This window comes from Micropterus salmoides, unplaced genomic scaffold (genome assembly GCF_014851395.1).
Source record: "Micropterus salmoides isolate LMB-PRFRI ecotype aquatic unplaced genomic scaffold, ASM1485139v1 Ms_hic_scaffold_6, whole genome shotgun sequence".
Classification (NCBI taxonomy): Eukaryota; Metazoa; Chordata; class Actinopteri; order Centrarchiformes; family Centrarchidae; genus Micropterus; species Micropterus salmoides.
The window spans coordinates 30,766,616-30,792,436 of NW_024044348.1; the positions used below are offsets into that span (position 1 = coordinate 30,766,616).

General features: G+C 41.6%; 2 protein-coding genes across 12 annotated transcripts in view; both read left to right on the plus strand.

Moving 5' to 3' along the window:
- Positions 1-2,300: 2,300 nt before the first annotated feature.
- On the plus strand, positions 2,301-9,801 carry LOC119890335 (akt interacting protein). Of its 4 annotated transcripts, none has more exons than XM_038701563.1 (10): positions 2,301-2,457; positions 3,218-3,336; positions 4,949-5,160; positions 5,361-5,425; positions 5,709-5,809; positions 6,161-6,249; positions 6,406-6,504; positions 7,823-7,930; positions 8,076-8,136; positions 8,335-9,801. In XM_038701563.1, exons 2-10 carry the CDS (start codon positions 3,289-3,291, stop codon positions 8,440-8,442), a joined length of 891 nt encoding a protein of 296 aa, XP_038557491.1. In that variant the 5' UTR covers positions 2,301-2,457; positions 3,218-3,288; the 3' UTR covers positions 8,443-9,801. The 4 variants fall into 4 exon arrangements, with proteins under 4 accessions (XP_038557491.1, XP_038557493.1, XP_038557492.1 ...); XM_038701565.1 differs by having other exon boundaries at positions 4,952-5,160; XM_038701564.1 differs by having other exon boundaries at positions 2,307-2,457; positions 3,221-3,336.
- A 759-nt stretch (positions 9,802-10,560) lies between these two features.
- Positions 10,561-25,821, plus strand: part of chd9 (chromodomain helicase DNA binding protein 9) — a 77,964-nt gene continuing 62,703 nt past the window's right edge. For 4 of the 8 annotated variants that reach the window (XM_038701678.1, XM_038701681.1, XM_038701682.1 and 1 more), the window contains exons 1-2: positions 10,561-10,711; positions 14,591-16,282. In XM_038701678.1, coding sequence (XP_038557606.1) covers positions 14,699-16,282 — 1,584 coding nt within the window. In that variant the 5' untranslated portion in view covers positions 10,561-10,711; positions 14,591-14,698. Of the gene's footprint in view, positions 10,712-11,295; positions 11,496-14,590; positions 16,283-23,632; positions 23,829-25,821 lie in introns of those variants that run through there. The other 4 variants (XM_038701680.1, XM_038701679.1, XM_038701687.1 and 1 more) reach the window with 4 other exon arrangements.

Below are 25,821 nucleotides of genomic sequence, written 5' to 3' on the forward strand. Positions count from 1 at the left end.
AGCTGCGCTGTTATGTTTTTCAGAGCACACAAACACTGTAAACACACACCTGTCACCTGCCCAGCATGGTGCTGTTACCCAGAAACACAGCTTCTACAACTTATCTTTACAGTTTATACACACAGCCCACAGCTGGGTTAATAGCCTCATTTAAAACCTGCATGTACCGACAGTAACGTAACTCATGCATGTCAGCAACAGTTAGCCTAATATTGCTAACTTGCTAATATTATCATATCTTACCTGCTGTACTGTCCACTTCTTTCTTGTCAGATGGATAGCATTCCTTTCACTGTTGACTTTGTGTGTGAGACCACATGGACAGAAATGCTGTACACTTTTGGTTATGATATTATAAATGATAGTCTTCCCTCCAGCCCTGCTCACTTCCTCTGCTTGCTTTCATGGCAGTGTTCTGGCAGTCAGAGCTCCCCCTGCAGTCCATAAAGTGCCTCTGCGCCTCAGCCTTTCCAAACCCTCCCTGCAGCCTTTGGGTCTCCTCAATCCTCAAATCCCCAAATCCCCAAAACCACAAAACCACAAAATATACAAAACCCCAATCCTAAATACCAAATCCCCAATCCTAAATGGCAAAATGCCCAATCCTAAAACCAAATTCATTTTCGACTTCGACTTTTGGTTTTTGATTTTGACTTTTAGTTTCCAATTTCGACTTTTAGTTTTCAACTTTTAGTTTTAGTTCGGACCCAATAATCCCTCCATAGTTTGGCCGATAGGTCGATATATCTTTTTTGTGCATGTAACAGGTTTGCAAAGTGAAAAAGCCCAAAGTCCAGCCCAAAGGGAGTTCCCATCTTGTTTGTTGTCCAGCCCTTCACTTACTTGTGACGTCACAGTGAAAACGCGTCATAAAGCTGTCAAGCGGCTAGCGGGGTCAGGCACGCCCCACGTCAGGCCTTTTGGACGACTCGCCTTTGTTTGGTTTTCCATTGTAGAAATGTTGTACCTGTACCAGTTTCCAGGTACTTTTTTTTGTATCACCTCACCTCCATCGAGGTTCCAATCGAGCTGAGGGATACTAAAATGTCCCTCAGCTCGATTGGATGTAAATGTGAAAACACGACAGACTGCTGATTGGACAGAGAGAATATACACTATTCACTGCATCATGATTGTGTGCGCCAGACAGGCCAGCAACATAAGTTTTATATTTTAGTTTTCATATGTAATTTCATCACTAAATCCACTTCTGAGAAGTTTTGAGGTGAGAAATCAGCTGTGTAGATTTCGAATATTGACAGTTTTACGAGAAGTGATGGCGGAACAAAAATGTGCTTGAATATTTTCGGAGTTGAGGAGCTCCGCAAGTGGCTGCGGGGGATGCCTGTGCCAACCCACAGGAGGAGCGTGTGAGGCAGGCCAGCCGCCCGCTCACAGAGCCCTCTTCTCCCGCCGTCACACAGACCGCTGCAGCAACAACGGCAGAGGAAAACACAGCTGGAAAGTTTTCATACCGCTTATATGTCTTTACATTCTGAGTAATGTTGAAACATTTTAATTTAAAAAGAGAAAGATGTGTGGATCACTGGTGTGTCGCATTGAACATTAAGTTGCGGCAGTTGTGTGTGGCGTTGCTATGACGACAAGCTACGTACTATCTCTGGGTACTACCTACAATGGAAAACGGAGCAGGGCCGAGTAGAGTCGAGTTTAAAAGTGATCAATAGAATTTTAAAGTCAATTCTAAAACATATTGGAAGCCAGTGTAATGAAGCTAAAAAGAACCAGTTAGGTAGGGCTTTTTAAAATCAATAAAAAAAAACTTTAAACACTTTTAAAAATCTAATTAATTAAAACATGGTGAAACAGACGTGGCTGACCTTTTCACAGCAGACGTATTGATATTTCATAGTAGGAAAATAGCAAGTGTAATCAATTATATACATTCCATTCAGATTAGCTAGTTCCAATGTCCCTCTTTTTTCTGCTCGCTATCATGTCTTTCTTACTGATAGAACTGAGCCATCGTTAATGTTATTAGTTCCACTTGTGCTTTTCCTCTTTTGACACTTCAAAATGTCTACTGTGAAAAAGACCTGTTTTTTGTAGAATTAGCCAAGAATTTCCCATGACCCTGTTAATAACTTTATTCTTTTGATCTTTTTTTGTTGTAAAACAAAACAAAGCAACTACAGTTTCGGCAAACCTAGCAAAGCACGTCTTCCCTTTCACGTGACGGATGCGCCAGCAAATGAAATGCGAGATTGTTTATCCTTTAGACCAATGAGAATCGGTACTCATACACCGAAACGCCCCCCAAGTTAGATTGAACTCCGGTTTCTGTCTGTCAAATTATTTAGCTAGCCAATGTTAGCCAGTTAGCTGGGATGACACCCAAAGGAATGGAGAGCAGCTGAGCAGTTTCTGCGAAAACTACACAGGGACACGCGTTAACGTCGCTGTTAAAGGGACTTTTACAGCTCTCTAGCAAATACGGTGAGTTATATCACTAAGCTTTCTTACGTACATTGGCTAAAATGAAAGGAGTTCATTAGCAGCGACAGAGGTAGCCTTGGAAGCTAACGTTAATGCTTTAGCTTAGGTAAAGTGACTCAAGGAAAGCAGGTGAGACAACGTCAGTATGTGGGCATTGACTAGTCTTACACTCCGAAAGAGTATTTAGTCAGATTTCCAGCTGTCAGCTAAAATTACGTTAACGTTAGGTTTAAGTACTTAACGTAAAGTTGGACAGTTGCTAACGTAACTTTAGCTCTGTAACGTTGTAGTTAACGTTAACAAATGACACGATAATACGATACCCTGTCAGAAACACAGTTATATTAATAATAAAACACTGGTCTCTATTGTTACCATCCTACGACAGCCTGTATTAGTTACACAACCGATTTTTGAACGTCAACAACAACACAACAACTAGCATAACGTTAACTCCTGAAAAAGCCAGGTTAGCACGAAGCTAAGCTAACGCTATCCCAAACAACACCTCTTTGTAGATCTTTACGAAGTAATACCTGTTAACGTTTCTCGTTTTGTAGTCTGCCAGATATGGCATCGATATTTTAATGTTAAGGTCAAGGTGAAACGATATAGAGCTAACAGTTAATATTATAGTGATCGCTAGATGGCATTTGATCAGCATTAAGTGTTTGGTTGTGTTCACAAGGGGTGTGTGTGCGCGTGTTTTTGACCTTAACTGCAGCAACAATCACTTGTTTCATATGTCTTTTCATCACAGCAGCGGATGGCCCGGACTGCTCTTGGACTTACATAAAAAGAGGGACACCATTGTGAGCCTCTGAATGAGTAATGAACCTAAACCCCTTCTGGAGCATGTCTGCCAATACAAGTCGTAAGGTAAAGTTAAACATTAAGGTTCAACTTTATTATCATGTGTATAACGATGAAATGCTTGAGCTCTGGCTTTCCCTGCCTTAATTATACATAATATACGGTACCATATACATACACAATATCAATAAATATTTGCAAAAGTGTTAAGAGCACAATATACAATACAAGTACACACATTGAACTACAATATGTTTAAAAAAGCAAATTACACCAAACTTTATAGTAAAGTGATTCTACAATGACTGACTGCTTGCATTGGATGAAAGTGTGCAAATACATGCACGTCTGTGGAAGCCCCTCTGAAATCTGTTAGACATGGTCAGTCATGTGCTTTACAGAACTAAACACTCTTCACAGACTCTTCAAAGTCTGTACAGATAGATAATGGTGCATAGCATACATATATCAGCCTACAAATTTCATTTTAGTAAAAGCAGAGTTTTACATACCATACTTCCACCATACTACCTTATTCAATCCGAGTTATTTTATGTTGACTATATATTAATCTTATGTGCGCTGACTTTATTGGTGGACTTTGAAGGGTTCCTCGAAGGTCTTACGGCCTCATATGTAAAGTTTGTTGAATACCCAGAGGAGATCAACCTAATTGGCTTATGTTTTGTCTCCCAATTAGTCAGAGTACTAAATCAGTGTCACCAAAACTTTGTAAATATGAAGGTTATGTGCACTCAGCAATCGCAACTTTGTTTCAAGTTTTAGACAACGGTTATTTTAATACTTTGTACTCTTAACAATTTTGATTTGAGCACTTCCAGCCTTTGTTTCTTAGAGGTCTTCAATCTTGCACCTCTTGTATTCATTTTGAGGGTGTGGTATCCTACTCATTTTTAGAAAAGACTTTTGAGATCAGCAACTTTCTTCAAATCAAATGTAAATGCACGGGTTAGGAAAACTGCTCATTCTGATGATTTAGAATCTACCATCTGTGCCAGTGATTTAGTACAGTTAGCTAGTGCTAGGCAGAATATCCACCAAAGGGCAATTTTCGTATGCTGGTGTAACAACCCTGGTGAGGTAGGGTGGAAGCAAACACTGTACCTTGAGATTGGGTGTTGGTTCATTTTTTTTTTTTCCTGCTTAGTCAGAGGAACAGTTTAGAAACATTCTGTTGTCAAGTCTGACTTCAATGAAAGTGCAGGCTAGATCTGTTGTATTTGCGCACTATTCACTGCAAACATTCCTGGCATACTTGCATTAGTTTTCCGCAGTATTCATTGTGGCATTGTGCTGTGCGCTCAATGTGTACAATGACACTGTACTGGAACTACTATTATCATTCTGAACAGCATCAGTAAGATAATGATAGCTGTACTGGAAAGTGCATGCCCTAGTCTAGACACTGATTCCTGATCAGATGAAAACCAGATGGGCAGTGTAACCTGAGAGGTTTGTCACAGCACATGGTCACTATCCTGAGACATTGGTCTACTCTTGAGTGTGCATAATGGCTCAAACGGTAGCCTTCTCTAATCTGGCACTCAAGACTTTTCCTTGTGTCTGCTTTTTTTACATGGCAAGAACGTGTTTTTTTGTTTTGGTTCTTTTTCAGCTGATGTGTTGACATTCCTGTTATATTCCTTACACAAAACAGCAGAGATCTGACAACGAGGAACAGAGTGGGCACGGGGAGCAGAGAGCCAGTCCGGCTCGGCTGTCCTTTGGCAAAAAGCAGCTTCCACCCATTCCTAAGAATGCAACCCCCATTACCAAGCCTGCGTCATTGGGCACCCCACCCCAGTTGACCAATGGCACACACGCCTCCTATGGCCCCTTTTACCTGGAGTACTCTCTGCTGGCTGAGTTGTAAGTAGTGGTCCAGTATCAGAATTTAAAGTTCAATTGGTTTGCATATGCCCAAGTACTCTACGTTAATAATTTTCCTTTTTAAAATATGTTGGTAGCACTTGCTTTTAAAATGGTGTCTGTATTAACTTGATGTCAAAGTATCCATTTTAATTTAGCACGTAAGATGAAAATAAGTTTCATGCATGTTTTTCTTGCAGCACACTAGTGATTAAACAGAAGCTCCCTGGAATTTATGTCCAGCCGTCCTACAAATCGGCACTAAGTAAGGACCCTTTTTTAGAGTTAATGTCTGTTTAATGTATACACTAAAAAAAATGTGACAACTCGTGGATTCATTCTTGGATGGTCAACATCTGGGCACTACATTTAAAAAAACTTGTTTATAATATTCTTAATCTTCTGTGATCTTTATACATGTGTCAATATATTCTGTACAAAATTTTTGTCGTAAACTTTCTATTCATTTACACTGCTTGGTCCAGCATAATTCATACCTGTGTTGATGGAAGTAAAGATTTTGAAATACCATGTCTCCCACTGTTTAGTGTGGTTTGGGGTCATATTCATCAGACATGGCTTGTACCAGGATGGAGTCTTCAAATTCACAGTGTATATTCCAGATAATTATCCAGATGGGGAGTGTCCAGTAAGTGTACTGTACTTTTTAATTGAAATTTTTTTTGTTGTTGTTGTTTTTTTTTTTTACTGTACAAAAAAAAGATTGGAGTGTATTTTCTAGCAGGAAAAAGGTTTTGTGTGCATCCAATCATCATAGTATTTCTGCTCATCAGGGTTTGTAATTCTGTCTGTTCCAGGTTTAGCAAAATGTGCATCTTTTGAAACATAAACTGTCATCTGGAAATGTGTTCAGTCATTAACTACATGTTTTTCCAAGATAAGGTGACTATAGTGAGTGAAAGAAAAGTAGGATTCTTGAACACTGATGCAAAAAGTTTAAGCAAACCCTCAGTCATCTCGTCCATATGCTTCCTTTCAGAAATTAATATTTGACATCCCAGTCTTCCATCCTCTTGTTGACCCTGTGTCAGGAGAGCTTGATGTGAGAAGAGCTTTCACTAAATGGAGGTATGCTCTATTACTTTTCAAACATGAATATTTAAGTGAAAATTTTATGTTTGAACCGGTGCAGCATGGTCAGTGCTTTTCGCCAGTTTACTTCTTCCTGTCTATTCCTGGCAAAAAGGATTAATGATGTCAACTCCGTATGTTGTTGTCTTGTAGACGGAATCACAACCACATCTGGCAAGTCCTGATGTACGCACGTACAATTTTCTACAAGATCAATACAACGGAACCACTCAACCCAGAGGCTGCTGTGCTGTGAGTATCTGATCCTCCTTTCAGTTGTTTTTATCTAATCCCAAAGTAAAAGATGAAGTTAGAGAGACCCGAGTTTGCTCTACTGCTGTGTGATATTGCTAAAGACTAAGCATATTGCAGGCAAGGTTCCAAAATTAAGGACTATCTTGATAGATTATCAATTATTGAAACCGCTATTCTGATTATAAATCACACAATTACTCAATGGGTCTTGTTTAGCTTTTGTTTAGTTGTTTTAGGCATGTGCTATCTAACGATAAAGACAAAGATGAATACTTGATTCAAAAATGCATCTTTTTAATGAACTTTCCTGCTAATTCAACAGAATGTTCACTCAGACAGCATCGATGGGTGTTCAAGGAGTTGTAGAATCAAATACTCCAGTGTTCTCTAAACTTGTGCGCTTGGCACCAAGACATTCTTCAGCTGTGAACAATGCAATGTTTAAGTTGTGAAGTTAGGGCACATATGGAAAGTGAACAGGAACGTTCATTGACAATAATCAAGAGAAAATGTTACTGCTCAGAATGTGAAGTAACATGGTTTTTAACATTAGCTAGCTTACCGAGACAAGTCTTCATCATCCATAGAGCCAACGTGACTCCCATGTCAGGCAAGGTCAGCTTTACAAATGTTGCAGTTCCCAACCTTTTTGGCCCGAGTTAGTGAATTGCTCCCACACTCAGTCACTCCAGTTAGCAGTGTCTCTACTGCCCGATGACGTCAACAACTAATCGCTAACTAAATTCGTTGGCAACTTATTGATTTGTGATGACTGTCAATTATTGGTTGTACTCCTAATGTGGAATACCTACTATATTTGTATCAAGATGGAAGACGTTTCTAAATCTTTATTTCACAAATGCATTTTCTTTTGTATTCCTATCACATGGTTGCGTTTGCTTTAACGTAACTGCACGATGCTCACGTGAAGTTGCAGAACTGTGTTCGGCAAATGATAATCCTCAATCTGTGATTAGCACTGCTTGCTTCATTGACATCTGCCAGGTACTTGTTATGGTCATTTTGCTGACATTATCAGTTAAGCGCAAAGTTTCTGGTATATGCTTTAATCACAGGTATGTGAATAGGCCTGATGTAAAGTATCCAAACTACAAAGTAATATGTTAGTTTCTAGATAAGAGCGGTGTCCTGCTCTCCCCTCGTTTAAAAAAAAAAAAAAAGTAAATTCAGCAGCGTTGTTCATAATTCAGCCGTGGCTAGGTGCATACAGGGGAAACATTCATTTGTTTTAGGCTTTAGTCATAACCCATGTCTCACTGTTGTCATAAAGCATGACTGTTTTTTTTCATTACAGATATGAAAAGGATGTGCAGTTGTTCAAAAGCAAAGTGGTAGATAGTGTAAAACTATGCAACAGTCATCTTTTTGACCAGCCCAAGATAGATGATCCCTACGCAATAAGGTTGGTGAACTATCCCCATTTTTAACATTCCATAAGGCTCACCACACTACAAGAAAACACACCCTATAGGTGTGTGTGGAAAAACTCTAAAGGGGTGGGGGAGTTATCTCTTGCACTCACATTGCCACTCTTGTCCTTTTGATAGTTTTTCCCCATGGAACCCAGCTGTTCATGAGGAAGCAAAAGAGCGGATGTTCACATTCAAAGTAAAGTGTTTTTTGTTTGTTTTAGAAGTTTACCATCTGAGTATTTGGATTGTATATGAGCAGTATATAGCAGTGTACTGCAGTTCTAAGAGTTACAACCCAAAGGAAGTTTTGTTGAGCTGCAGTTTAAACTATGAGCACTTTGATTGGTTGAGTTGTGCCTGTTACGTTACTTCTAATTTGCCTTTGTTGCTGTAGAGACGGCCTGAAGATCACCACAAGGGAACACAGGTGTCGGGACTGTCTTGGGTGAAGCCTGGTTCAACACAGCCCTTCAGCAAGGATGACAGTCTTCCCCAGAGCTGAACATGCACTGTCCCTGCAGCAGCCACTAGAGGGAGGCACATGCATTAGATGCCACGCCACTGGCTTGCCTCAGCTGTTTATGTGAACTGGATCACTGAAACAGTTGGGAGAACTTTATATTAAATATCCACATTATTGCTCAGCTTTAAAAGCTTTGTAGGCAACTCCTCAGACAGCTTTAGAATAAGGAAACAAAGTTTGTATGTATGTCATATGTAAATCGACGATGACAAGTGGATGTCGAGGCAACATCATTTAGGCTGTGATGCAATCAAAGTGCTTTCTCATTTAGATTTTCGGATCCATGCACATGTTGGGCTAGGTAATGTAACAATACTGTCCCAAAAGGAGCTGAAAAGTCTGAGCACAGCAATTTGCAGTCATACAGTAAGGGTAGTGGACAATAGATCTATTTAGAGATCCATACCACTTGTTGAAATTGGCTCAGGACTGTTTATTTGTCGGACTTGGAATGTTGTCAGTCACAGCTATGTGAATGAAAGATATCATTAATCACCACTCCTCCCATTACAAAATTCAATTGACATGTTTTATATGTTTCTTATTGGACAGTGATTTTCTTTTTCCACCGTGTCCATTGTCTTACATAGTTCTAAATATAGATATATGCAGAGCGGGGAAGTATGGTTTTAAATAAGATGCTAAGCTCCTGTATTTTATTTTCTGATTTTAAAATAATTTTGAATGTTTCATGTACCTTTTCGGTTATTAAAGGTTTGATGTGTAAATAATGGATGCTGTGCTAAGTTTTGACTTACAGAGACGTGTCTGAATCGGCACTTGGATTTTCTAAGTGAACATTTTGGTTTTCTTAGCTTTCTTTACAAATGTTACTTAAGCCCCCTTACAGATCTTTGCTTTACAAGATCTTTCCTTCATAGGTCTGATTTAAAATAAAAAATTTATTTTGATATGGTTGGTTGTTTAGAAACAGCAAAAATTGTTTTGGCCAACTACAAGAATATACCTTTTCTGTTGTGCCAGACACTTAATATGTGATGTCTTCATCTGTAGAGGGCTCTGGCTTAATAGATAGTAGTATTGCCACTTTGAATATGCAAATTTAATTTAACTAAGGATGTGGAAAATTATGGAATTTGTTTAAATCTGTGGGAAATGACTATCAGAAAGCAGATATGGTGCTGAAACCTGTTTGATCTACTGCTGTGAAAGGCAAGGGTGTAACAAACTGCCATTTGGGCTTTTGGCATCTGCAAATGTGTGAGTTATAATGCGTTCTGTATGAACCCATTCCTGCTCCAGTTTGTGAAAGACGACATTGCGTAGATGACATGAGTTTTAAATGCTTTTCAAATCAATAAAATTATCAAAAACCAAGAACTGGAATCTTTTTTTATTTTTCAAGCTTTGGGGATTGCCATAAACTGAATAATTTGAAACACCTGCTGCAGAGATGCACTCTCTCTCTCTCTCTCTCTCTCTCTTTTTTCTCCAATGATTGCTCAGTTGTGCTGCAAATCTACAATTGATACAGACCTGTAGTGACGATTGAAGGGGGGCAAGGGAATAAAATAATAATTACAAATGTGTATTGTCACTACATTACTGTCACACACGCCTACTTGATATACTGAAGACAACTCTACACATTATGTAATGCACTGTAGAAGGATAGTACACAGACAATATTCTGATTTTTATTATAGGACTACTGAATTGATCTATTGGGGAGTCCATGTAGAATACCTTGGGTCAATAGCAAAATCTGGTGTGCCATAGGAGATCAGTTCATGTAGAGCAGGATGTCGCTCATCAGCCAGCAGAGGTCGACATGAGCCCACAGTGGAGCGCAGCTCTCCCACTCCTGTCATGTTTGCGCTGAGCAAAGGCTCCGGTGCATGTGCGGAAGTAAAACCTCTCCGGATTGGCTCTGGCTTGAACGCGGCCATCTTATGCACTCTGTCAACAATACAGACTTTACAAATGAATCCAAGATTTAATGACCCGCTCCCTGTCGGTTGAGCTCGGCAGCGTAACAAAAGTACTCGCACTGGGGGAACCGGTTTTTATGTTTTTGTGGAAAAGTAAAAATGTGGCAAATTGTCGGCGGTCCAATCAGAGAGGAGGTCACTAATATGCAAATGAAGTGTTATCACAGTCACGTCAGCAGCAGTAGAGCCGCTGTGCCTTCGTCGCCAGCAGGAGTACAACTAACAACACTGTCACAACTTCGCCGATAACACTCTCTACATTGACGCCTGGAGTTTCACTTCGAGGTTCGTTTCAGGTAAGAAATAACACTCATTTTGGGGATTTTTTTGAGAGCTATTTCAGACTCGAGGGGTTCAGTTTCATTCAGGAAAGGATCTGTCAAATTTCTGACAGTCAGTCAGTGAGGCTCGCCTCAGCTGTCTGATGACACACCGCTTTGCTGAGTGTGGATCTTCCCGGTAGAAATAAGACTGACTTGCCAAACTTGTCCGCACTAGTTTTCGGTTAGTTCCCTCATAAAACAGCGCGTATCATTGTACTTTGTCACAGTTTGCCGGGTAACGTTAAATGAAAATGCGCGTGGCTCCAAAGTAGCCCCTCCGTGGTTCTTGGTCATGGTGGTCCTGAACTGACAGCGACCCGCAGGGCACCTTCCTTGTATGTGGACGCGGTAGCTAAGTGTTCGCAGCGCGAATAGGTCGGAAGCTTTATGATAAATGAAAACGAAAGTCGGTCGAGCATAACAACTGTGTTATCGTGGACACAACCACTGTCGACCTCTCCATCCATCTCCGGGCCTCCCCCTCCCCCCTCAGTGAGGAAGCGTCACGACACCTCTTGAATTGAATTCTGTGACTTTCAAAGTGGAGGGCTGGCTAGGAGCACGTGCGACCGGTCTCAACAGCCCAGGGCTAACATTTAAAATCTAAAATCAAATGTCCCACGTGCATTCATATTGTTTCCGTTGAGCTTAAAGTAGCGCAACACATTGCCGCCTCGCTGGCTCATCAAACACCGCGCTCGCAGGAGCCGGAGCCATTGCTGGGTTGAAGATGAAGGGGATGCAGCTGACTTCAGAGGTGAGCCCTGTGTCTGTTTAATGAAAGCAAGACGAGCGTGTTTCCGAGTGTTACATGATATCATTGTATCAATTAAGAGATTCAAGACACTTTTTCTTAAAGCGTGGCTAACTTTACACATTTCAGGTAACGTTAATGTGCTTTTGCTGTTTGACGTTTTAGCTACAGTTTGTTGGTTTAATGCAGTTTGAGGTGCGCAGAAGTGGCACCAGTCCCGTGGACTCAATGGCGACCTCGGGACAGTTACACAGCTCTTGTTGATATTAGGCACGAGTTGCACGTGCCTTAACGGTGCTTACAGCGTCATGATTATGAAGGAAACAGCTGGAAGGCAACTGAGGCTTAGGGTAGTGGTCTGTGCCTCGGGGCCAGATTTGGGGTGTAAAAGTTAGCATTGGCCCGGCTAGCATGCTCAGGAATATGCTGCATTGATTCGTGGCACATTGGGAAAGGTGATATGAACGCGTGTTGTTGTTTTTGTTTTTTCCCAACTGATCTACCTCCAGTTTACTGAATCCTGCCCCCCCCCCCCCCCCCCCCCCCCCGCTTTCAACGTGGGTATGGCTGTGTCAATTACTTACTTTGAATGTCACAAACAAGAGGATATCTACCAAACAAGTGTTTAAAATGAAACAAATTAGTTTTCATCACATAAGCCTATTTTTTAAAAATGTTTGTTAAATAAAGGTCACGAGCATTTTCTTTTGTTTGGTCAACCAAAATGATTAGTGCAAATCTTAAATGAGTATCATTAGAAACCCAAGTACATAGAAAAAAACTCTTTCCTTAAAGATCCTTTTTTACCAGAGTTAGAGATTTATTATCACTCGAGTTTGACTGGCCAAAGTTATAATTTTCTATTATACTTAAAATGGTGAGAAGTGGCAATTGCACACATTTCCCTCTCTTAATTCTTATTCAGGCAGGATTGTCTGTCTCTTATTGGGGAGTGATTTCATGTGCCTCCTGTTTTGCTTGTTGACAGAGTACTCCACAAATCCTTGCTGTGTTGCCTATCAATATAGGCATCCAAAAAAGCTTTATAAAATGACAAGTAGGAATGTCACATTTCAGGAGAGTCCCATGATTCCCCAATAAACAGGATAGTAAACAAAGCACTGGAGTGAACCTGAAACTGTAAACACAATCCAAACTGAAAACGTCAATGCCTTTTTATGCATCTATATTTTTATTGAGACCTGTTGATGGTGGTTGGTAGGGGAGAGTGATCGTGCATATGGTACGTGCCTGGTTTGCATGGCAGTGAGCCATAGAAAGAACTGTATGCAGTGATATTAGGCTACAGTAAACTGGAGTATTTTCTACCTTCTGTTGCGTTTATGATTTAAGTTTGGTTTAGGCTTCATGTTTTGACTTATCTTACCACATTCTGAATGGAAATAAAACACATGCAAAAAATAAGTTATAGTGTAAATGATTAGGGTAAAATAAAGTAAATGCATTTACAGAAGTCTAATATAAGGTCAACTAAATCATATGACACTTGAACACGCTCAGGTATTTATTATGATTAGTGTCCAGTTATTGTTCTAATAAAACTCATGAATTATTTCACAGAAATTTTCATGAACCTTCTCACAAACTGCAAATCAGCCACAGAACGTCCAGTGTGAAAACAGAATGGCGCAATAGTTAGCAGAAGGTTCTTGGTTCTGACCTGCTGGTCCGACAGGGGCCTCTCTGTGCAGTTTGAATGTTCTCCCTTGGCCTGTGTGTGGTTTCTCCAGGTGCTTCATTTTCCTCTCACAGTAAAAACAAATGCAGGTCAGGTTTATTGGCCACTCAAGAATTGCCTGTAGGCGTGAATGTGAGCGCAAACTGTTGTTGGCGACCAGTCCAGAGAGTACCCTGCCTCTTACCCAATGCAAGCTGGGAAAGGCTCCAGACTCTGCACAGGGTTTATGTTGTTGTTTTAATTTGGACCAATTTGACAGGCCACCTAGGAAAATCTACCTTTTAAGAACATAGCTTAAATGTTGCTTATGCTTGTGAAATATGAGAATCCTGACAATCCTGTGTTTTCGATTTGCTCGCAGATTACAAATACATTCATGTTGTGTCTGGGGGTGTGTATTGGGATTTAAGGACTTTTAGCCGCACAAAGCACACACCATGTTTGACCTCCACTATGTTGAGTCAGCATTTGGTACTATGTCCACCATTTCAGTGTTATTTATGTAGTCATTACTTGCTTTCAAGCTAAGTAATCTTTAGTGATTTATTTGCAAATCACACATGCAGTAGTTTAGCCTGCCATAGTTATTAACAAAAAAAAATATGACCAACACCCGGTGTATTTAAGAGAATGGTCTATAGAAAATACCACTTTCCAACGCTTCTCAGCCTGACTGTCATTTGAAATAAATATTGGCCAAATTAAACCATAAGTATCTCTACAAGTGTCTCTTAAGAGAGACGTCTGTGCTTATTTGTGCTTTTGTGTGTCTGCGTGCATAGCAAGTCAGCATGTACGGTAATGACTGACCTGGGTAAGCTTCTGTCATCTTCCGCTGGTCTGTGGTTGCACACACACACACACACACACTCAAAGGACCTCAGCCTGTGTCCCTAGCTGTTGAAATTTTATCAGCTGTCTGCACCTCCCACACATTCTGCAGTAGCAGGGCAGGCAGCTTCATTGGTTGTGGGGGTGGGGGATTGAGGTGCATGTGTGTTTGTGTGCGTGTGTGAGAAAGGGGAGGGGGGGTGGCAGGAAGAGGCACCTGCTGGCGGCTGGCGGTTGGTTTGCACCAGCTGTTTTACTACACACATGAAAGGCAGTGCTGATAGATAATTGACAGTACCAAATTTCTTACAGACCCTTCTGACCTAGCCATTACCTGCCTTTTGAAAGCTTTTTTTTTGACACAGCATGGCACATTCATGCTTTTCTTCTGATGAGGAAATGGATGATAAAAATAGGCTTTCTGCTGGATTGTTTTAATTGCTTGTAGTTTGTTTGCAAACTGTGATCTGATCTTCATCTAGACTAAAACTACTAGTAAAAACACAGTCTTTATATTCCCACATTAATGTTGTATTGTAATATTTTTTTCCTCTGTTTTTTTTTACAGGGACACAATAGAATGGACATGCTGTAGCTCTGTAGAGAGCGAGGCTCGTTGGGACCAGCTTGGATCCATTGGAGTTCCAAAGGTTCCAGTTAACCTCCGGGCTCTGCCATGGACTTCTTTAATGACCCCAACCTCTTTGTTGGAGGTTTGGAAGGGCTGGACGAGGATGGCTTCCCCTCAGCACCATCACTTGTGGATGAGCTAAACCTCAGTGCTGATTTTGAGCCCCTCCAAGTGGAGCCTCTGGGCCCAGTGAAGCACCAAGACATGATACCACCAGTTTCTACCCATCAAGCCATGCCCACTTACAGTGAGCCGATGTGTCACTACATTGGCAATAAGGCACAGAATCCTATGGGGCAGGCATTTTCTGGTCCTGGGGGCACAGGTAGTGGTGGCGGCACTGGTATGATTGCAGATCAACATGGCCAGTACCACGGTGCTGCCATGAGTCAAGTACCTCAATCTAATGGGCTGTTCTGTAATAGTAGCAGTCCAATGTGGGGCAACCAAGACCAGAATGGGAATATGTATCACCCTTTATCTCAACAGCAGCAACAACAGCTTTGTCATCAGCAACAGCAACAACTGCACAACCAGCAACTTCATGTCGGACAACAACAAGCACAGCAGCAGCAACACCACCGTCATCAACAACAGGAGCAGCAGCATAGAATGCGGCAGCAGCAGCTGCAACTACAACAACAGCAAAGTCATCAGCAACAGCTGTTAAACCAGCACCAACAAATTAACACACAGACTATGTCCCTGCAGCAGCAGCGTCATAATTTTTCTTTTCACCAGGGAGATCAATCTCAGAGCCAACATCAAGTTCATCATACTCTGCCGCAGGTTCAGCACCAATTAACTGTAGGAGGAGCAAGGTTCCATTCAAGGGCTCTGCCAAGTAAGGCTTATTTGGATAGTCAAAATGCTTCTCTGAGTGGGACTTGCTTACAACCACAGCAGCAGCAGGGTAGCTACCAGTTGAGCAGGGGAGGTCAAGCCTTCTCTGGATCAGGACCAGAAGACTCTAACCTGCCTTTTCCCATGCATTCGTCATCTATGGTTCATTCCTTGCCCACATGCTCAGTCACTTCTGCCGCTGTTTACCAGCCGGCTCAGTACCCTGCCTACCCTGGAGAGCTAGAAATACCCAGTCTCAGTCAGCAGTCTTTGCCCTCAGCCTCAGTGTCTAGGCCTGCCACCACCACTGCACCCCTCACTTCTACAGTGCCTGAGCTCTCAGGGGCAGTATGTCAGTTTCCTTCCATAGCAGTTATGAGTCCACAGCACACTAGGACCCCTGTTAGCCAGGGAGAGGAATGCCCTTTCCAGGCTCTACGTTGTTCTGGTGAAACCCAGGGAAACTGCAAGTCATCAGAGATGTTTGGTGAATCTATGTGCTGCTATCCCAGCATGGTCAGCCAACTGCCCTCTGAGCAGCCTCAGAGCTGTGGGGCCATCAACACTAATGGATACCAAGCACTGGGAGACAACCTCCTGCCATCAGATGCTCAGGATGGAGACTTGGTGGGCCTGGAGGCTCCTGACCTCCTGCCTGACCTACTGCCCCAGCTGGAGGCTGCTCTCAGCCAACCAGATGAATCCAACTGTTCCTGGGCTGATTCTAACCAAGAGAGGGGACATGAGCACAGGAAACCGCCACCTGTTGAGTACAAAGAAGAGAAGGTAATGCAGCGTTTCAGATATGTGTATTTGTTATGAGGCACATGCATGGCAGGATATTTTAGCCATACTGTAGCACAGCAACCCTCTAAAAGTAATATTTGTCCTAGTCTAATTTACAGCACTGCCTATGCGCTCTGTCCTTCACCCCATTTCTTCTCAGTATAGATCAATGAGGGGAATTGAAGGGGGTGAAGATTTATAAATTAAAATTAATTGAAGAAATTGGATATATTTGCAAATCTGCTTTACTAATTGAGAAAGTGTCTTTGCTGACGTTAAGAGAATTTGTGTTCTTCCCTGTGTAGTATGGCACAGAATCTAGCCACTCTTGTAATGTTTAACTAACTATCCCAGCTAGAACATGCAGTTGTCTAGTAGGAAACCTGCAATCAGTGGTGGAGTGGGGGAAGGTGGAGAGGCGGTACCTAAGGCCATCTGAAAGCCTTCTGAAAATGATAATGGTCTGTCCAGCCTGGCCTGTCTATCTGACCAGTGTGCCGACAGCAGGTCAGGCCTGATTAGGCTAAGCGTGGAAGGAGTGTCTTCAGGACTTAGCTGTAAGCATACTTAGGGCTATATCAAGATGTGGGTCAGGGCAAGCCAGAGGCACTTGCACACTGCCTCGCTGGAGTGTGGGGGAGGTTGTTGCTGTTGTGGTAGCTACCACAGTTTCTGTGTGAGTGTGTGTGCGTGCGCGTGTGCACATGTGTGAGAGCAGGCGGGAAGAAAAGAGCGTGGTGGAGGAGAGTGGTTAGCACTTGGGGGAGGGGGGGTTTGGGAGATGGAGAGAGCAGCAGCTCATGGAAAAACAAGGAGCGCGTAGGAAAGAAAGGCAGGAAAAGAGACAGAGAGGAAGAGCATGAGAGGGTGAAGAGAAGCGGAGGGGGAGGTAGGGAGAATGCATTAGCTGGCTGTAACAGGCTTCAGGCGGTTCCTGGACCTCAGTTTGCTAGTAACTTAGCAGCATCCACACAGCCTCCTGGCCCACGTGTGACACATGACCAGCAGCAAATGCATGACGTTTCATCATGGTCTGCGCACTTAAAAAAGACAATTTCAACACATCCATGTGTTCCTTTTTGATAATATTTATGTGTAGATTTTCAGCAGTGTTTCACATTTAATTACAAAAACAACATAGATTGACAGCAGCAGAAACAGGTAATCTCAAACTAGATGCATGCACATGTTCGGAAATGCACATTCTTTGCATATGAGCACTTGTGTTTTCAATAGCCCACTACTGACAAAGCTGACCATGTCTTTCTCATTGCCACTGACAACACAGACGTGTTGTTTACATCATCTTTAACAGCCCTACCTTTTCTGTATCCACACCCTAATGTAGTAAACACATGAGTACAATTTTACAGTAACTCTTTGAGTGACTCATTAGAATCTGTCTACTCTAAACAGTGTCCTCTTACTGGCAGCAGACCCATTATGTCCCCTCACTTCTGAAACCAGACCTATGCCCATGAGCCAAAACACAACCTGTGTGTTGAAGACTGTTTCGACAATCCCCCAACAGGCAGCAGGTGACAACAAAATGAGTGGTCTTCCTAACCAGAGCTCATCCACACTGGCCATTTGCCCATCTGCAAAGGTCCTTGATGGAAATGGGGCCATGAACCACAGCCATACGAACGAGCCTCTCCCCGTCTGTGTCAACATCCAGCCCTGTGTTGATGCTTACAGGCTGACTGTGCTATTCATGTGCACTGATGTGTGAAGAGCCTGCTGATAGTGTGTTTGCTGAACAGGCAAGGCATCGGGGGATAGCTGTCTATTCTTCACTCCCCCGCAGTGAATGTGGCTAATTAGGATTTCCAATGGTTGTAATGGTCAGCTGCAGCTGTGATGAGTACCTGACGTTCAAGAGTAGTTGTTCCAGGCTGTCATATTCAAAGGTGAAATTGAGTAAAAATAATCTTGCTTACGCTGTGTTGCACTGGATCTGGAATGAACAGATGTGTGTAGAACACCTGTCTGTCCTGTGAAACATTTCAGCAACATTTATGGACTACTAGGGGATTTCTCTGAGGAGGTAGTTGAAGCTCAGACATCAGGTACCCTGGTGAGACCCTTCCGAGCTGGATGCCAGTTTGTAAAGCTTGCATGTACTCATGTGAGTCGGCAGTCAGTCTTTGCCGTATGTTGTCAGGAACTCGTGACTGACATCTTTGAGATTTCTGTGCATATTAAGGTGGCAGACAAAATAATTGTGAGTTGTAATTGGTGTAATAGGTTGTTATTGACCATTGTGGGCGATGTTGCAAATCAATAAGCAGAACTGGGGTTTCAGCATTGGATTAAAGGGTTTTCACAATAATTTGAACAAATATCTAGATTTGTCTGGTCACCAAATAGTTATTCATTAGTTACTTTAATATTAGCCAAAAACATTCCATCTGGGTCCTCATTTATAAACGTGCTAGAGATGTGCGTGCCCCACTTCCCCAAAGGTTGTGATCTATAAAAAAACAAACTTGACAGTTTGTGTGTACGCACGCCACGCAAACTCTGAGGCATGCGTACACCCATAAACTGGAGAAATGAGAAAGGGTGACTCGCATGGCAGAAGGATGAAACGTTTGAAACCGATACTATTGTATAAAATAAATCAAAATATTACCTCTGAGTATTAAAGGCCAGTAAAACTAGAGCCCGACTAATGTGGGTTTTTGACAATGCTGATGTTGAAGTGAAAAAGAGCTGCTTTATAAGCCGATATTTTGATTTTGAAAATGATTTGGATAGTAGACCCCCTTCCTTTATAAACTACACTTAGAATAGGCCAATATTGAAAGCTGTTCTGTATGTGGGCCATAATACCTTTTCCCAAATGGATTATGTTAATAAAATTGATTAGTCTCAACAACTTAACATGTAAACAATTGCACATCAATAAATATTTGTTGCAACTTTTCAGCCATTTGTAAACGGAGAGAGTGAAAGAGAATAAACATGTATTTTACTTTACTCATAATTTGCCGTAATAACTACTTTCAATGTAGCACATTCTATATCTAGTTTTATACCTTTTATTCTATTTATTATTTATTCTAACCAAAGCTACGAGACTTAAAACTGCCACACCGTTTCGGAAATAAATCTACAATCATGTCTGTCAGCAGCGCAGCCTCCACCACTCAACTACTGTAACATTACACATACTGCTGTGACCCGGGAGGAAGCCGGGAAATTGCAGTGAAAAACGGGAGGGTTAGTAAATCATGAATGGTTTCAGGAGAGAAGTGATGGAGCTGTTTGTATTATTTATAATTTAAGTCATGTAATTTGACAAATGACCAACTCACTGGTAACACAGCCACTCTCCGTGTTGTTGAGTAGGCTCCGGCAGAGTCCAGTCAGCTGATTGTTTTCTTCTGTGGTTTTTGTAGTGCACCAGTGTAACAGGGGAGCTGCAGGGCGCCCTTAGGTGGGCAAACTATGCAACACTCACTCACTCATGAGTGAAGTATCCGTCTCTATGTTTCGCGCAGGTTTCCCCTTCTGCCACTTGCGGAACTCCTCAACTTTCAAGCAAATTTTTGTTTTGCCATCACTTTTCGTGAAACTGTCAATAATTCGACATCCACACAGTTGATTTCTCGCCTCAAAACTTCTCAGAAGTGGATTAAGTGATGAAATAACTTATGAAAATTGTAAAATATAAAACTTTCTCTTGCTGGCCTCTGATGATGCAGTGAATAGTAACAATTCTCTTTGACCAATCAGTAGTCTGCGGTGTTTTCACGTCACATTTTAGTATCACCTCAGCTCGCTTGGAACCTTGACAGAGGTGATACGAAAAGAAGTCCCTGGTAGCAGGTACAGGTACAACTTTTCCACAATGGAAAACCAAAATAAGGTGAGTCGAGTCGAGCTGGTACCATGCAGTGGAAAAAAGGGGCTTTAAATGCAATTAGCTCAGATCGGCCGATAATATCAGCCGTCTGATGAATCAGTCGGGCTCTAAATAAAACTTTTTTAAATTTAACTTCTAAAGAAAACATTTTAATAATATTAGTTCATTTACCAAACAGATGAAAGCCTTTCTGAATAAACAAACACCTGTTCGATTGATCCCTGAAGTGCGCAATAAAAACAACCTATATGATCATTTGCAGTGCATGCAAAAAAGAACATGATTTAGGATAATAAATACAAACGGAGATATCTGTTTTTGCAAAAGAATGCCGTGCAATTTATTCTCATAAATAAGGTAAACAGGAGGACAAATTACATTTTAAATTGATGCCGTTTTCATTGCCTCAATCAAGCAAATAGCCTACGAGTTTCATATATTATCAGATGTTCGTTGCCTTTATAGGATTTGAGCCAAATGCTGTGCGCCGGCGTGAAGATTTGATGTTGTGATATTTTTCTTTTCTTTGGAGTACTCAGTACAGATGGTGTGTATTAATAATTGTTCTCAGTAACGCTGAGTATAGATGGTGTGTATTAATACTACTCAGTAACGCTGAGTAAAGATGGTACGTATTAATACTACTCGGGAACGCTGAGTACAGATGGTGTGTATTAATACTACTCAGGAACGCTGAGTACAGATGGTGTGTATTAATACTACTCAGGAACGCTGAGTACAGATGGTGTGTATTAATACTTGTTCTCAGTAATGCTGAGTACAGATGGTGTGTATTAATACTTGTTCTCAGGAACGCTGAGTATAGATGGTGTGTACTCAGTAACGCTGAGTGCAGATGGTGTGTATTAATACTTGTTCTCAGGAACGCTGAGTATAGATGGTGTGTACTCAGTAACGCTGAATACACATGGTACGTATTAATACTACTCAGTAACGCTGGATACACATGGTATGTATTAATACTACTCAGTAACGCTGAGTACACATGGTACGTATTAATACTACTCAGTAACGCTGAGTACACATGGTACGTATTAATACTACTCAGTAACGCTGAGTCCCCCCTCCACCTCTGTCACTACTCAGGAGGGATGCCCCTTCCTGCAGATCGGTTATAAAGAGGTGGAGCTCTAGTGACCCCTTTCCTCAGGTGCACAAGTGTTGCGTTTAAGTGCGAATTTTACCCACCAAACAACAAGCTTCAGCTTCACCAAAACGAACGGCAATGTCACACTGGGTTAAATTTATTTTTGTCTGTAGCTTTTCTGTCAGTTAGTACGTATTAATATTAGTGAGGGGCGTTTCACTGACCATTTATAGGCAACTATGGGCGTTTAAGGGGTCAGTCAAGGAGCTCGCTCTCATACGCTGCATTTCAAGTTGAATCAGAATATTTTTGTGCCAACGCACTTCCTGTGGTTTGAACGTACGCAACCTTTAGGAGTCTTTTCTACATACAGTTTTATAACTGAGACCCTGGTCATTTCAACAGTATGGTAAATAGCTTCTCAATTGGATTTCATCATCATACTACAGTATTTAGTGTGGGTGATATAGCCCTAAAATAATATCACTGTTATTGGAAGGGGTATTTCTGCAATAATATTCTTGATGATCTGACAAAATACTAAAACATAGCGTATTATCACAATAGCTTTTGGCTCTCCTCGTGCTCAACCGGGTGCTTCTGCTTAAGGTGGTGAAATAAGTTTGTTGTAGTGCCGCCTTTTGTTGTCAAAGACATTTTCCACTTCTTGAATATTACTGTCTTGTTGTACATCTGATCTTTTGTAACCAAACCACTTCCACCCTACTGAAGTTGATCCCCTTTCTGGAAGCAACTCCTCCACCGTGGAGCCGGCAGCAAGGTTACTTTCTCTTTCAGCAATGCTTGTTGTTTCACTGTGTAGCGGTATGACATCATTACGTCAACAAGTCGCCCACCCATTCTGTTTAAGGATCAGTGAAATGTTGCACAGTAGTGTGAAAAATTGTTGGAGAGATTGATTGTCTTGCTTTGTTGTTTGATTTTAGACATGGTAAAGCTTCAGCTTTTTTTCCACAGGGGAAAAACTTTGGACATCCAGTTGGGGTAAATTTTGTGGTAGACGGGATATTTGTGCCTTCCTTATTTTATATTCTTCATCACAATCCTAATATGTCTTAATTTTGATTTAATAGAGCTTTATATGGCTACAAATTAAACTAAGCCCCAAAGGCAAAATGTAAACTGGTTTTGGAGATTTGTGGGGCAACAGCAGCACATTCAAAACAACCCTTTCTGGCATATTCAAACTGCCACCCTGGTATCACTCCTGCTCTTTGGTACCAAAGGAGTCATCATTTCTATTCAAAACTGACAGGGGCCGCTATATATATGTGCACACAAGAAACCAGGTTACTGGGAGAGATCAAGATAGCAAAATAAATCAGAACGCGTTTAAATGAACTGCAATAACCTGTTTACTCCAATCTTTGTTATATGCAGCTGGGTAAATTTCTCCATATTTATGAAATAAGATTGACAAATTTTAAGCATAGTGGTAATTTGATGCTGCAGGTAAATATTAAAACAGGGACTAGACCTAGACAAATTACCAGTTTTCCTATTTACCCTTGCTTCCTCTTGTAGAGCCAGGTGTTTGTGGTGTCACATCAGCCCCGCTGTATTTGAATCTGTTGTGGTTAATTTGTACCCCTACTCTCTTGTCGTGACACACATGTCCTTAATGATTTGTTTTGTAGCTTTTCGCTTTGCTGTTATTGGTTGTACTTTTAATCAGACGCGAGGAGTGCAAACGGCTCCCTTGCTGAGAAGAATTTGAAACAGATGGAAGTGGAGACTGATGGCCTGGGCTGCTGTACTACACTACAGCCCCCACACCCCACCCCGGCAGTGACACTGAGCAGGTGCCTCTTCCCTGCCCTCATTGCTGGTTTAGATTATCTGACAGGGTATCGCTGCTTGCTCCTCTCCACCCTGCCTTGGCCTCTGATCTTTGTCGCCAGTAAGCAACTTAGGGGATGTGTGTGTTTTTGCAAGTTGGATCGTGTATGTGTGATACGCTAGTTTAGTTGCTTCCTGACCTCTCTGAGGTTTATATAACTCTTAGCCAACCAGCTGACCAGACTGGGCAGGCAATGCCATAATCGGCCCTGAAACTTGACACCATGCGTCACCCCAGCCCTCACCCCACCGCATACACTCGCAAACACCACACACAGAGCACATTTTGCACACTTGTACACACCCCTGGGAAACCTGCTGCTTCAGTGGCCACATGGTGATAGGCTGTCCCATTCACACACTTTCTGTGAATACCTCCCCCAACCCCCCCCCCCCCATCTTTCTCGTGCGCTTGCTCTGTCGCTCTGTCAAGTGTTCTGACTGTTTGCATCCGGCCTCATCAGCCTGTCTGTTTGGAGGCCTGCCAGATAAGGGTGGGGCGGGTGATAGCAAAGGGTCAGAGGTAAACAGGAAGTCAGGCGGTCTTTGCTGTGGGCGGAAGGGGAAGGCTCAGTGGAGGAGGCGGAGGACGGGCTAGGGGAGGAGCAGGGAAAGGACAGGGAGGAGGGAGTTGTACTTGGATTGAACGTGTCAGGAGCATGTGGGAACACTGCCAGCCCAAAGTGCACAGTAGGTCTGAATTTAAAGTATGCGCTTTTTATTCAGCTTTTCTTTCCTTCCTTCTCTCTTGCCTCTTTCTCAGGGATTAAAAGGCTTTGAATATCTTTCAGGGGTGATGGGTTGGTGAGTGTTTGCTCAGTGGTCAAATGTGGAGGTTTTTTTTTGTATGTGACTAGAATTCAAGGCCTTTTGGTTGTGATGTGAGGCAACCTCCTTGAACTTGTGTTAACCTTTGACTGGCGATAGTCTAACCAACCAGTTTTTCCACTATCACATTGTCTCTGGGTATAGAAAGATTAGCCTCAGTGTAGAGGAAATTAGAAAAGGCATGAAGGGGTAATGACCCCTTTGCCCTTTTGTTTACAGCTAATACAATGATTGTCGTTGGTGGTAGGAAGGGGGTTTGTCTTGGAAAATCTTGGAATGACACATCTTAATATCAAGTAAAGCCCGGATAAAGCTAGCTAGAGCAAAGCTATTTAAACTCAGTTGAGCTGCAATAAGTTTGTCCTTCGGTTCCACTTGATAGAAGTTTTCTTTAGCACAGTTTGACTTTGACAGAACTTTAATGTTGGTCCCATTGTCTAAAGAGTTGGCGGTTGGTTTACTGGTTACTGATTTGTAAATTCAGCAAACAGGTTTGTGTCAGTAGGAAGTCATTAGCTAGTTGCCATGGATGCCCTTGTTGTAAGAGACAATACTTTGTTTATTGAGTGCTATGCTTGTATATTTACAGCACTCATTTTCTGTTGACAGAATAATGGACTCACTCAATGCACTGTTAACTTTTGAAGAAGAAAGTTCACTGTCAAAACGTGTATGTCACTATTGTATCGTCACTCACTGTGTAGTGAGTCAAGAGTCATACTGGCTCACAAAAAGGTCAATTTAAATAAACAAAGAGGAAAAAAAACCCCACCTTGTCAAAAAAACGTCATTATTGACAGATTTTCTTGGACAGCATGTTTCAGATTACCCATTTTATCAGAATTGGTTCTGTTAATGTCTTCCTTGTAGTCTGCTTTGTAGCACTTTGAAAAAAGTGGTTTTTAATCTTGGCAAATCAGGGCTGACTGTCACAGCAGTCATTTGAGTGTAGCGCTAATATATCATCTATCCTAAGTGTTACCATGCACTTCTACCAAAACCAGTATATGCCCTGCTACCTGTATGCATGTCTGTAGTATAAAGAGCTTCTACTTTGCAGAGTGGGAAATTATTCATAAAAATTTAAGATTTGGATGGCGGTTTGTAATAGCAGTTGTATTTAGCTATAGTACCCTCAGTGAGAAAGCACTCATAATAGGTTTCCAAATTGAAAGCCTACAGATTTTTTGTTATCAATTTTTTTTTTAACCAAATGTTTAATCAAATGAATAAGTACGAAGTACATATCAATCGATGATTCAATCGATTCAAACCAAATTATCCACAAAATGTTCCCTGTGTGTCACTGCCCATCATGTACTACTGTTGGTGTAGCAGATATACGTTTGAAGGTATTATCTATTTATTACCTAAAATAAAATGTGAGGAACTGCCAGACAAAATTAGTTACTACCAGTGAAAATGCCAGTGAATCTTAATTGATCGAATCAGCTCTGAATGTAAGTCTGGGTTAGATTTATTTATTTTGTTTAAATGACAAATTTAGCCTATGTGTATTGTTTTTGTGTTTAAGTCTATCAAATCATCTTAAAGGGATAGATGCACACCCCTAAAACCTTTTTTAAATTTAAGTAAAACTGTTGAGATAAAATGTCATCAGTGGTAGAGTGTCTCCAAAATGGAACGGGCAATCTGGAGAAAAGCCCTGCCAGTTAAATTAGAGAAATATGGAAACTTAAACCGGTAGTGCAGAACTTTTTTTTTCTCCTCCTTCTGACAGTGGGAGTAATTACACAACATGTCAACACGTGCTTATGACGTCTGGGCTCTGCCCTATGTGTCTGACATTCTGGTTGTGCTGTTGTGGCTACAGTCGCTCCCCCTTCAAGTCTTGCAAGCCAGTCATTGCTG